The sequence below is a fragment of the Anser brachyrhynchus genome (assembly GCF_964034855.1).
Source record: "Anser brachyrhynchus genome assembly, chromosome: 25".
Lineage (NCBI taxonomy): Eukaryota > Metazoa > Chordata > Aves > Anseriformes > Anatidae > Anser > Anser brachyrhynchus.
The window spans coordinates 6,861,268-6,873,617 of NC_137718.1; the positions used below are offsets into that span (position 1 = coordinate 6,861,268).

General features: G+C 57.3%; 1 protein-coding gene across 12 annotated transcripts in view; it reads left to right on the plus strand.

Moving 5' to 3' along the window:
* The window catches only part of ETS1 (ETS proto-oncogene 1, transcription factor), a 77,340-nt gene that overhangs the window by 17,462 nt on the left and 47,528 nt on the right, over positions 1 to 12,350 (plus strand). Inside the window, exon 1 of one of the 12 annotated variants that reach the window (XM_080567996.1) lies at positions 11,584 to 11,934. The exons of the other annotated variants lie outside the window; for them this stretch is intronic. Within the exon in view, the coding sequence (XP_080424122.1) occupies positions 11,853 to 11,934 (82 nt within the window). The 5' untranslated portion in view covers positions 11,584 to 11,852. Of the gene's footprint in view, positions 1 to 11,583; positions 11,935 to 12,350 lie in introns of those variants that run through there. 12 annotated transcript variants of the gene reach the window in all.

The following is a 12,350-nucleotide window of genomic DNA, read 5'->3' on the forward strand; positions in this document are numbered from 1 at the left end:
ATCTCTCTGCTCCCTTGCTAAAATTGAATAGAAATAAGGCTGAGCTGCCCGTGTGGTCAACTGTGGGTGATGTGATTCCTCCTCTTCAGAGCAGAGCCAGGTCTGAGATTTCTCAAATGTGGTGTGCTTTCCATGCCTTGTTTCCTAGACCTTTGGGTTTGTGCAAAGACCCTGCTTTGTGCACGTGAAGTTCCTTACCTTGCCTGGAGCTCCTGGGGGCTGTGCGGGGTCAGTGCTCTTTTGCTGCTCTTGTAGCATCTCCCCTCTTCGTTCCTGCTTTGCAGCCACGATCTGTTTGACCAAAAGCACCCCGGGGCCCCCGGTCTATATAAAGCAGCATCCTCTTCCCTTCCCAGCCTGCGGGGCGGCTTCATTCACCCGAGCTCCCTGGTGGGTCTTCCCCAACGGTGATCTTCTGGAGGAAGGGTTCTCAGGGAAAAGAAAAGTGGATTTAGGAGATCTGACCGAGTCTAAAAGCTGGAGTTTGGAAGACCTTGGCTACGTGACTTAACAGGAAGTCTTCAGGCATTTAAACCATGCTGGTTTCTCTTGGAGTGAGATGCCTCAGTCATTCAGAAGCCTGCCTGTGAGCAGTTTCTCACGTCGGAGATACAGATGATTAATTCATTGCACATTTTATTGCGATGCTTAATTCATTGAGGTCAGGCAAGTGGCTGGAAGTCTCCAGAGAATGGTGTTGTACAAGTGCTCAATACTGGGAAAAAAAACCAGAACAGACATCTGAAGTGACACCCAGGCACTGGCGGGGCTGTCCCCTTGGAGCTATGTATAGCTGCTGAAACACGTGCTGAAGTTTACGCGGCCCACCGGATGGGCCTTCCCCGGTGGGGATTTGTATCAATAGGCTGTGAAAAAACTCGCAGCGGGTCAATTGTTGGCTGCTTCACAATGGATTCAATGCCGCTGCTCTCCTGCAGCTGGCTCAGGGAGGGGAGGCTGCCTGGGGCAGGCAGGGCTGCCGAGGCTGAGCGCGTCGGGAGGATGGTTTCTCTGCCAGCGAGCGGAGCGGCCTTGGAGGAGCTGCAGCAGGAGGCTCACCAGCCTCCAAGTGGCTCGTGTTAGGTGTGGGAAAGGCTTGGGGTGAAGCCTGGGGTGGGATTTGTACGTGGGCTTCTTCTTGGCACGAGGAGATTCTCAGCTGGCGTGAGTTGGTGCCGGTCCGTCCTTCGAGAGCTGTGTTTGGAGACCTCCGGTCCCCTCCCCTCTTGGAGGCAGGGCTCCCCATCGGTGGTTTTCCTTCCCCTGCCATGCTCCAAGGGCAGCTCAGAGTTCAAGGCCAGGAACCAGTCTTGAAACCCCGAAGCAAGCTGCAGCCTGCCTGAAAAGCGGGCCGGCTTCACCCCGCTCGGTGGGAACGCTGCCATTGATTTCGCTGAAGGGGAGTGGGTGCGTGCACCGAAAAGCAATACAGTAAAGATCAACAGTTCATGGCAGGACTTCCCTTCCTGGAAAGGGAAACAAGGCCGCTGACATGGCATATGCTGCGTGAGCAGCGCTACGTGGCAGAAACACTTGTAGATATTTGTGCTTCCCATAGAGCGAGTGGGACGGAGCAAAATAAATTGCTCCGCCGAAGTGGGATGTGATTTTAAGAAGCAATGGCCCAAGCTACTTCTCCCCAACTCATCAGCGATGACTTTTCAGGAGTCACAAATGCCTTTCTCCCCTGGTTTGCGTGATTCACCCTCCACATGCGAAGTTCAAGGCGGGCAGAGGGCACTCGTTTTGGCCGGAGCGATGTCGGCATCGAGGTAGAATAGGAAAAAAGGAGGAGATGCCCCAGGGGAGCCTGCTCATGGAAAATTTCTAATTTGGTCAGCTCCAGGCATCTCACAGAGGAGCCTGCGCTTGGGAGATTTCAACCCAGTTTTGCAGGCTCGAGAGGCACGAATAATTATGGAAGGCTGGGATGGAAATAAAGCCAGCATCTCAGTCCTGCCCTGGACCAGCTCTTCACCACGCCGCAAGCCCAGGGTGCCCGTGCGTGCTGTGAGACGGCTCCGGGGGTGCTCAAACCTTCCCTGCCCCTGCTCTGCATCCGTTACTGCCTCACCCTATGAGACCAGATGCTCCCTTTGTCTGGCAGCTTTTGTTGCGTTCCTATCCAGGCAAACAGCTACTAGGGGAAAGTAGGAGCAGTTTCCCTCGCTTCACAGTGATCAAAGTGACAGGATAACGAGGCGAGCCGGTAGCCTGCTTCACCTTCCACTTGTGCCGAGTTCCAGGCTGGGTGTCAGCTCCGTCCCTATCTGGATGAAATACTGCTTTTTGTCTTTTTTTTTTTTCTTTTTTTCTGTTGTTGCTGCCAAAAGTGACGGATCGTTCTGCAGAAATCGTCAATGTTTTGTCGAAACGAAACCCAAACATTTCCAGGCAAAACTCAGCGTTTTCTGGTGCTGGCTGTGGTGATGCAAAAACAAATCTCCGTGGGAAATGCCAACATGGAACAAGAACGGGGAAATACGTCGGAGTGCTCTGCAGGATGCTTCCCCCGGCTCTCACACTTAACTGTGTGCCCGAGGGGCTGCGAGGCCGAGGGTGGTTGAACCCAGAAGCTTAACGCGGATTGCTCGGGGTGCTTATTCAGACCAGAATGGTTCAAGCAGCCCCGCAGGCACTCGGGAAGGGCCCGGTCTGTGCCACAAGGTGTGTGCAGCGATGCTCGCTCCCTCCTTCCCAGCCGCCGGGATGCGACGCCTCATCTGAGCCACAGCTTCAAGCTCCGAGAACCGACGTTTTTCGGGTCTCACCAATCTGTCCCCGCATTGCTGCATATCACCCTGTCTTCCTTTCCCCCACGCTCGCACCTAGCGAGTCTGTCGGTCTGGCTCCGTGTTCGGCCTAGCAGATGCTTTTTTTTTACCATCCATCTTCCGACGTCCCTCCTGGGCCCTCGCAGGGCTGCAGCGAGCGGCGGCACCGGGCCGCGGCGGGGGCGCTTTGTGCTCCGCACCCACCTGAGGCGAAATGGAAATGGGTTCGTCGGGGCTCTCCCACGCCTGCCAAGTGCATCCCGCCGCTCCCCTCCCCGCCGCTGCCGCTCCTCACTTCATTAGCGCTGGAGATGTTTATAAATGGAAGAGATAATATTTTTCGTTTCCAGTTTGGGTTTCCAGGGCAGCCACTTTCTGAGGCACTTAGGAAGTTTAGAGAAGACGAGGTTATATAAACGATTTTTCCCCCCTGGGCTCTTATTAATCAAGTGGCCTGTGGAGCCATTCCCATAGCTCCGGGATAAAGGGCACTAGCTGGGTGAGGGGAGGCAGGCAGTTAACACAAGGCATCTTTTTTTTTTTTTTCCTTCTTCCCCTTTTTTTGTACCTTTCCGATGAGTGGAGCAGTCAGACCTGGCTGCTTGGGTTTGAAAGTGGACGGAGAGCTGAGTGGCGCGCTGGGGCTGTGTTTTGGGCTTCGTTCCTGTACTAGCCCCTTGTAGGCCTTGAACCAGGTCGTGCAGCACCTTTTAATGACCATTTACCCGGCCCTGTTGATAAATCCTTGTAAAATTTGATTATCCGATGTAAGATGTTTGCATTGCCTGAGCACAGGGGAAATACGGCTTAGATAGCGATGAGCCGATCCTTGTGCTTTCCACAGTAACACCCTATGGACGTGCACACGCACGCAAACACTAATTAATACATTTCCTGGCAAGCTCTGATGCGTTTCCGAAGCTTCCCAGCGCTTTCCCACCCAGGCTGCAGCAGCAGCTGCTGCCCAGCGTGGCTACGAGCGGCGAGGGCAGCTCGTGGGCTGGGAAACCAGGAGCAAGCTTCGCATCAGCTCCCCCCGTTCCCACCAGAAGGAAACCGAGCTCTGCCTCCTCCTCCGGGCCCTTCCTCCCACTGCCTCCCCACCAGCAGAGCTGAGGGCTGGGGTCTTTTCTGTTTTCCTTGGGTGGAAAGAGCCCTGGCTGTTGCACGGGTCCAGCTGTTCCAGTCCTGGAGCCGCAGGTCCACAGGAAATCAGCTCATTTGTCTGCTGACCCACATTCCAGTTCTCCAGCCATGCTCTCTCGGTGTGAAAATGATGATTTAAATAGCCAAGGGTGGAAAATAACGATTTAAAGGAGGTAAAGGGAATATTCGCAGCTATTGCTGACTGTAGACTTGGCAGAGGGATGCTGTATTTCTTCCGGGTCTGGGGAGCGTGTGGGAAGCGGTGGGTTGAGGTGTTGAACATCTGGAGTGATTTAGCAGTTTTGTGCTGTCGTGCGAGGCTGTGTGGTGCAGGAGTAACTCGTCTTGAAGAATCGGGGAGGATCAACGGAGAGAAAAGGTGCTCGGCGCGTTCGGCTGGAGCAGGTGCAGGTCGGGCTCAGCACAAGAGCCGTGGTGAGCCGCTCCAGGGACAGGGGACGGGTGGTGGTGGCCCCGGCATCCAGCAGCACCGCTCAGGATGCTTCAGGCAGTTCCCGTGGTGTTTGATGAGCTCTGAATGACTTGGCTCACCGGGCCAGAACTGATTTTCAGACCGGGAGGAAACTTCAGGCACCGTGGTACAACGCAGAGCCACGTGGTTTGTTTCATCTCGCTCTTGATGCTAAAACATGAGTTGGGCTTCCCTGCTGAAAATGCATCCGGGACCTATCCCTTCCACGGAAACTTTGGTGAAGTAACTAACAGGGTGCAAAGGGTCTTCTTGTTAATGGGTTATTTTTAATTGACCTTCTTCATTTTGAAATTTCTTCCCATTTGAACAGTGCAAAAATGAAAACTTTGAGCTCAGATGGAATGACACGTGACTTTCCTTATTTTCTTTTGGCTACTTTAGCCCAATGAAAAGCGTGTGAAAAAAAAAAAAGGTTTGCGTTAACCCAGAACATATTTAGAAAAAATATTTGTGTCTACTTTTTTTCCCTCTGACTACCACCAAAGCGAAAAAAAAATTCAAAAAAAAATCAGCTATTTACACAACTTTGGCCGCAGGCGGTGGGCAAGCGGACAGGGAAGCAAACCAGTTAGTGTGCCGAACCCCTTGTATCTCTAGATCTCCATTCAACAGCTTTCAGAAGATAATTAAAAAACTGAAATAACGGGTGATGATGAGAGCTGTATAATGGGTGATGATGCTTGGAGTCGCAGGCCCCTACCGACCAGCTGTCTCTTGCCCATTTACACCACCGAGGATTTAGGGCTGAGGCGAGCTAATCAGGAGACCCTCATGGGGAGAGAGGCGTGTTATTTAATTAGCTGCACAATGGACTGACTGGGAGGCACGTGGTGGCTCTAATAGAAGGAGATAGATGTCCTTTTAGCTGGGCTAATTGTTAGGAAATAGCAGAGGCTTTGTTCAGCCCCAGCATGTGGCCTGTGATCTCGCAGAGCCTAGGGGCTGCCCGCTTATAATTTTAGACAGATCTATTCAAGCCTGCTCTGCAGCGCGGGGCCGAACAAGACGGGTATTGTTGGAGAGCCAGGACCGCTGTCCAAGAAAACCACCCCGAAAAACCCAAACACGTGTAGAGCGGAATAGTTTCTGTCGTTTATTCACTAGCGGGCCCGGCTGCCAAGTGGAGACAATTGGAAGCGAGGAGGTTTCCGACGCGGGGCGCGGGTTTTTCTCTTTGAAACACACACGCGGGCGAATCCTTCCTCCGAGGAGCGCCGCGGCGTGCAGGGGGATGGCCCCGCCGGCACAGCGTGCCCTGGGCGGGCAGCTTTGGGTGCCGAGGGGTCCCATCCTGCCACCCCTTCCCGACAAGCCTGGTCAGGACGTGACCCTGGTGTGCTGGGCCGACCGGGCCCATCTCCGTGGGTTTGCTGTAGGCACTGCCGTGATCACGGTGAGGTGGCTGGGATGGAGGGACCATCTCCGTCCTGAGCTGCCCCCTCAAATCTCTTCATGGCTTGACCCCGTCACGGTCCCCACCCCCTTAGCTTTTCCTTCGGGACCGCGGAGCCGATGCTCCCGACCCTTTGTGAAGCGAGCAAGCAGCCTTCCATTAAAGCAGGGGGATGGAGGCACAAAGGTTTGTAAGAGGTCATGTGGAAATATTGACCAGGAATTAAACTTCCATGTCTCGAGCCTCTCTGTCCTGGCCACAGAGTTAACCCGGGGGTCATCGCACGCTGGGGTTTGATCCTCCCACCGCCAACTGGCTGCGTGCAGGCGCCTTGTCCTGGTGCCTGCCCTTCCTCAGGCTCTCGGTTCATATCCTAGAGGTTGGCACCGGACCGACCTTCCCGGGAAGGTGCTTGTGTGGCCCCTGGCACCTTCATAGAAATAAAATGTTGCTTAATATTGCCTGCAGCTTCATGTTCTGAAGCTTTTCTGGTCGCTGTTGCTTCTGAAAGATTGAAGGAGCAGAGGAATGTTAGTGACTGGTGTTTAGCTGTGCAGGAGATCTGCTTTATGGGGGTATTAGCGATGATCCCACCGCCTCTCCTTTGTGATCCCTCACCTCTTTCCGAGGGAAGTGGGTTCAGAGACCAGCAGAAGTCAGTTCAGCAGCCTCTGTCGCCAGAGATCAGTGAATGCCATGGGGGAAGCTGCGAACAGAGATGTGCTGCCTGAGTCTGATCTGACTGCATCTCTTTCTGTTGCTGAGGAGGCTGCCCGGGAGATCTGACCAAAGACGAGAGGCCCTACAAATGAGGTTTGATGTGTATGGGCCGTGCGTGCTCAGGGCAATCGTGAGCATCACGAGTTAAACAGCAAAAATCCTCAGGTTATGTTTACCAAAAACTCGGTGCTGTTACTTGAGGACGGGAAACGTAGGAGAACAAACAGCGCTGGAGAACAGCTTACGAGGATTTTCCATCCAGCCAGCTCTTCCAGCGGGGTAACGAGTGAGTGACAGCACCCCCCGCCAACGAAATTCAAGGCAGAATTACATCGCTCGAGCCCAGATTAGCTAATCAGGTTAAGAAGCAGCGTGGGATCGCTGGGAAACCAATAGCAGGAGACACTCAGAGATGCTTAGGCCGCCTGCGGGAGCGCTGATTGAGGTACCCACGGCGTGCCGGCCGGGGCTGGGGCTCCGTGGCAGCCGCGCGGGGCTCTGTGAGCTGGGCTCCTGACGCCGAGCTGGCCACAAAGATGCTTTTGTGAGCCATCTCCGCTGGGAAGCTAATGAGAGCAGGAGTCGTGGAGGCTCGGAGGCGGCTTCCTCTGCTCGCGCCCGGAGGGCAATCAGAGGACGTTATTGTGGCAGCGCTGTCTGGGCTGCTCGGGGCTGAAGCCTGCGTCTCCGCGGCGCGAACACAAACTGGCTTTTAGTGCAGGCGCTGCGGGGGACGGGGACCTGCCGTGGCTCCGGGCACAGGGCGGCCGGGGGACCCCAGAGGCTGCGGCCGTCTGGGTCGCGCAGCAGCCAGCGCTCTCGGCATGGCCACCATCTCCCAGCCACCGACGCTGGACGTGAGCTGCCTGCCTTCCCCGCGGGGAGCGCGGGGGCACTGGCGGCGCGTGCCAGCCGACGGGCTCTGCTTCCACGGCAGCCGCTGAGCCACCGAGGGGAGGCTGCAGCCACCAGGCCTGCTGACCCAGCCTCCCTTTACCAGCGTAAAACAGCTCCCTCAGATACTGCCCAGCTCTTGCGGCGCTTGAAAGAATTTCTCATATAATTTTAAATTCCAGGAAAGGTATCTCCCTGGGGAATGGTCACGGCAGCTGCCTGCTCTTTCCTCTCATTGCAGCGGGCCACCTCCACACCCAGAGCCACCTCCCTGCTCCTTCCTTTCTTGGAGTGGTGGCTGCTGCTCCTTCCAACAATGACCCCCTTGCGATAAGTCCTTTCATGTCTCTGCTTCTCCCTGGGATTGCAGGACACTCTTGTGTTATTTTTTTCCTTCCCCTTTGCTCCTGATTTTTGCCTCCTGCCCTCTGGATATTGTTTGCTTGACAAAACATCAAACCGAGGCCCTGACCGCTTGCGGTCATTAAAAATCCCATGGCAGTTTTGGGGAAGGCTCCAATTTGGCTAATTACGTTCCGCCATAAATATCCCCCTGCAGTTTTAATTGGCTGTGGTGTTCTTCATTTCCTGTCCATAGCAGCTGGGCGGTGTTGCTCCGCGTTGTTACGTAGCCCTCGTATGTCGCCCCAAAGGTGGCTGCGCTTCGGTGCTAGGAAAGCGCCGTCTTCACTCGGCCAGCAGCCGAGCGGGTGAATCCCAGGAGCCGTCACAGCCACGCCACGTCTGGAGGAGGGCCAGCAGCTGCCAGTTTGCAGAAGGGCCGTGGCAGGAGGGAATTTGGCCCCGCCAAATGGAAAGGGCCAGCCCCGGGTTGGAGAGAGGCGGTGGAAGGGCAATCCTGCCCACCCTGAGCCCTCGGACATCGCGGCAAAGGCTCTGTAATACCTTTCCTCGGTGCTAAATGAATAATTATTATTATTCTTTTAGACCAAGGTTAGTCAGCGTCCCTGGGAACAATGTGGCATTATTGCCTGGCCTTTCTTTGTTCCAAACTGTTGAAAAACAATCAGACCGCATTGTGGAGGGAGGGCAGATGGTTATCTCCGATCAACGGCGAGATCTTTTGACTATATTAATGGCAGGAGGGCTGTTGTCCGCAACCCAGCACCCTCCCTCGACAGGAGAGAGCACGAACAGATATTAACGGTGAATAACGGCAGAATGGAAAGGGAGGGTGAGACTTGGATGTTGAAGAGGAAAGATTTTTCTGAAGCCTGTGAGCAGCAAATAGGAACCAGTTGCTGAGGCGAAGTCATGTTTGGCAGGTCTCGGACTCCAAATGGTCACATCCCAGCTGAAGAAACTAATCAATGGATTCCTTCCATGCCTTCTGCGAACACTGAGCCATTGAGCGGCTCAGCTGGAGTTCAGAGCCAGGGCTTTCATGTTGCAGGCTCTGAAGTGAACACAAATTAAGGCAGCCGCTAGGATGGAGTTGAGTTCGAAGGAGAGATTCAGCTGCCCTGGGAGGAAGTTTCTGTCCGCAGCCTCTCCGTTCTTTTCCCTCTCCTCTCCTCCACTTTGACTTCTTTTGCCCCAGAGGTGCTTCTGGAATTGCTTCTCCTGGTCCTGCGGGGAGGGGGGGGCTGTGCATCGCACGAGCAGAACGAAGCAGAAATTTGGGGAGCAGGGCTGGGGGCGAGGCGGGGGAGCGGAGCAGCTCAAAGCCTCGCCGCAGCCATGCTGCACCAAGCTGTGGCGTCGTGTCATCAGCTTTGCGGGATCAGCGCTGAGCCGGCATGCCAAGAGCGTGTGGATCTTCTCTAATAAAAAACACACAAGCTGCAAGAAAGGTCTTTATTAGAGCCTTTGTACTGGTCCAGAAGAGAAGGAGCCTCATTACAGGTGCATTGGACTTGAGCCAGTCCTTAGGACTGTAACGCTCAGAGGCGAGGCCGAGCCAAACGCATCAGCCCGCGGGAGCAGGGCTGAAGCGCAGGCACCGGAGAGGCAGCTGATGCCGCTGGTGCCGATTTTTAATCTTTTTTTTTAATCTTAATTTTTAACTTTTATAATCGGCGGCTCCTCTGCTCCGTGCGGGGACCATCTCTGCTGGGGGGAGCCTTCTCCCGCGCCGTGTCAGCAGCTCGTCCCCGTCAGCTGGGGCGCGACACCGCAGCCTCGCTGCGTGCCTCGCCTTCTGCCTGTGTCTGGGGACCGCGGTTTGCTGCAGGAGGCTGCGCTCGCTCTGAGCGGCGAGGATCACCGAGCACCACCGAGCCGGGGGAGCGGTCGGGTCATTTCAATACGGTTGGGACCGCAGGTGCTTTCTGATGGCTTCGCCGCCGCAGCCAGCTGCGTAACTGGGCCCCCCGCGCCCTCCCAGCCTGGCCCCGCTCCCCGCCGCGCACCGCAGCCTGAGCGGGGACCTGGCGCTCGCAGCGCTCCGAGCAGAGTGTGGGAAGGGGAGGGAAGGGAAAGGAAGGGAAAGGAAGGGAAAGGAAGGGAAAGGAAGGGCCGTCAGGCTGCGATCGCTGCCTCGGGTTTCTCTTCCCAAGCTGCTCTGGAAGGGCTGCTACAGAGAGGCAGCTGCTGCTTCTGAATCCCCTTTTGGTTTTGAGCTAGAAACTGCTCAGCCTCCTCTCTGCAGTCTCTTCCTTCAGTCACTGCTGTCCATCTCGTATGGGGTAGAGGGGGAAAAACCAAACACAGGACGGGTGCAAGCCCGTTATCCCACATGGGGAGGAGCAGTGGGGACCACGCTTTACTCTTGCAGCCATCCTCTTTGCACTCGCAGATCCCTGTGGTGGGTTCCAGACAGGGATGCTCAGCCTCGTGCCCTGCCCGCTGCACCGAGCACAGCTTGGAGGTTCCCCAAAGCACGCAGGGAGCCGTGGGGAGCGGTTGGGCTCTGGCCACACGGTGAATCACTGGTCCTACCCTGCCGCCACTGGTTTTCGGTAAGAATGGGGAACTGAACTTGTGAGTGGATGGTGAATGGGAAATGGGAGTTGCCTGTAAAATTGGAAATACAAGAGCTCGACAGCAGGTGAGGCACCTGGAGCTGGCTGCCCCCCTGCCTTTGCCAGCGTTGGAGCATCCTGAGCGATCTGCGCGGGTAAAAGCGGCGGCTCGCATCAGGCTCTCGCTTTCTGGCCCCGCACCTCACAGCTTCCTTTAGTTACACCGGCGTTTCTTCTATAAATACGCCTCAGGCGAATGAGAAAGGCAGCCCTGAAGCAGCTAGAAATAATTCTGAGCCGTAACATTTGCATCCGCAGCCGATCTTTATGTTTGAAGGTTTCTGTTGTACTTGCAAGTGGGACCCTGGCTCCTGCTGGGGGGCTGCAGGCGGCCCCGGAGCCCGGCCGCTGACGCACTGGGCCCCGCTCGCCCCGTTACGGCCGGGACGTTCCCCCGAGGGCAGCTTTGATCAGAGCTGGCCCCTGCCAGCGTCTCAGGGGCTGCTGAGACTTTCTGAGCGAGAGAACCGCAAACGCTGGTTGCTAATGTCTTTTTTTTTTTTTTTTTTTTTTTTTACACTTGTACCGGTAAATTGCCGCCTGTGAGTCATAATCTCCTTTCTGCTCTGCCGTTTGTGGTCTGAAGTTTTTGCTACCTAAATATAATAAAAACATAGTTTTGTGTGAAAACCGATATTCTTCTGTTAAGCTCCCGGCCCGCCGGCACGACATCCATCACGCATCTCCAAGAGCCTTGTTCTCCCCGCTCGCTTCCCAAACTTTGCTGTGCCTCCCCCGGCACCGTGTGCGCCCTGAATCCCCCCCCCGCACCCCCCCAGCCCGGGGCGCACCTGCCGGCAGCACCCACGGAGGGGAGCAGCACCCAGATAAGGGGCAGCACCCAGATGAGGGGCAGCACCCAGAAACGGGGGCAGCACCCCCGGAGGGGCCAGGGGCAGGGATCGCCACCCGAGCCCTCGTTCCTGGTGGGGCTGTGGGGACTCGGGGGGGTGGCCGCAGCCCCGCTTCTCGCCCCCCCAGGCCCCGCTCCGCTCCCCACCGAGCCGGAGCCGCCTCCGGGGCGGGAGCCGGGGCAGGACAAGGGGCAGAGGCAGGGCAGGGGAGGGCCGGGCAGGGCAGGGGAGGGCCGGGCCGGGCGGGTCCCTCCCCGCCGCTGTCACCGCTCGGGGCCGGCCCCCAGCGCCCTCCCCTCGGCGGCTCAGCCCGGGCCGGGGCGGCGGCGGCGGCGGCGGCGGGGGGGCGAGGCGGAGCGGAGCCGAGCGGCGAGGAGCGGAGCGGAGGAGAGGGGAGAGAGGGGAGCGAAGGCGCAAGGGGAAGGAGGAGGAAGAGGAGGAGGAGGAGGAGGAGGAGGAGGAGGAGGAGGAGGAGGAGGAGGAGGAGGGAGGAGGAGGAAGCAGGCGCCCGGGCGCCCCGCTCCGCGCACGGCGGGGCGCAGCAGCCGCCCCCCGCTCCCGGTCCCGGTCCCGGTCCCAGCCCCGGCCCCAGCCATGAAGGCGGCGGTGGACCTGAAGCCCACCCTGACCATCATCAAGACGGAGAAGGTGGACATCGAGCTCTTCCCGTCCGCCGGTAAGCGCCCTCCTTCCCCCGGGGGGGCTGCGGGAATCCCTTCTCGGCTCCCGGGGGCGGCCGGGGGGGATGGATGGATATCTGTGGGTTTGGTGGTTTTTTTTTTGGGGGGGGGGGTCCTTGCGAAGGGGACCCGCGAGCTGCAGGGGAGCGGCGCTGCCCGGCGGCACCGCTGGGGGAAGGCGAAGTTGCTTTCGGAGCACTTTCAAGACTTCCCTCCCTCCTCCTGAAGAAGAAGCGCCGCACCCCAGCCGCCTCGTCTCCCTCTTCTGGACCCCGAGCGGGGACGGGACGAGCCCCCCCCGGGCTTTTAGGAGCCCCCCCGGGCTTTTAGGAGCCCCCACGAAGTGTCCCCAAGGAGGGGGGCGCGGGGACCCCCGGCCCCCGCTGCAAACTCCCCGAGCACAGCTCGGGCG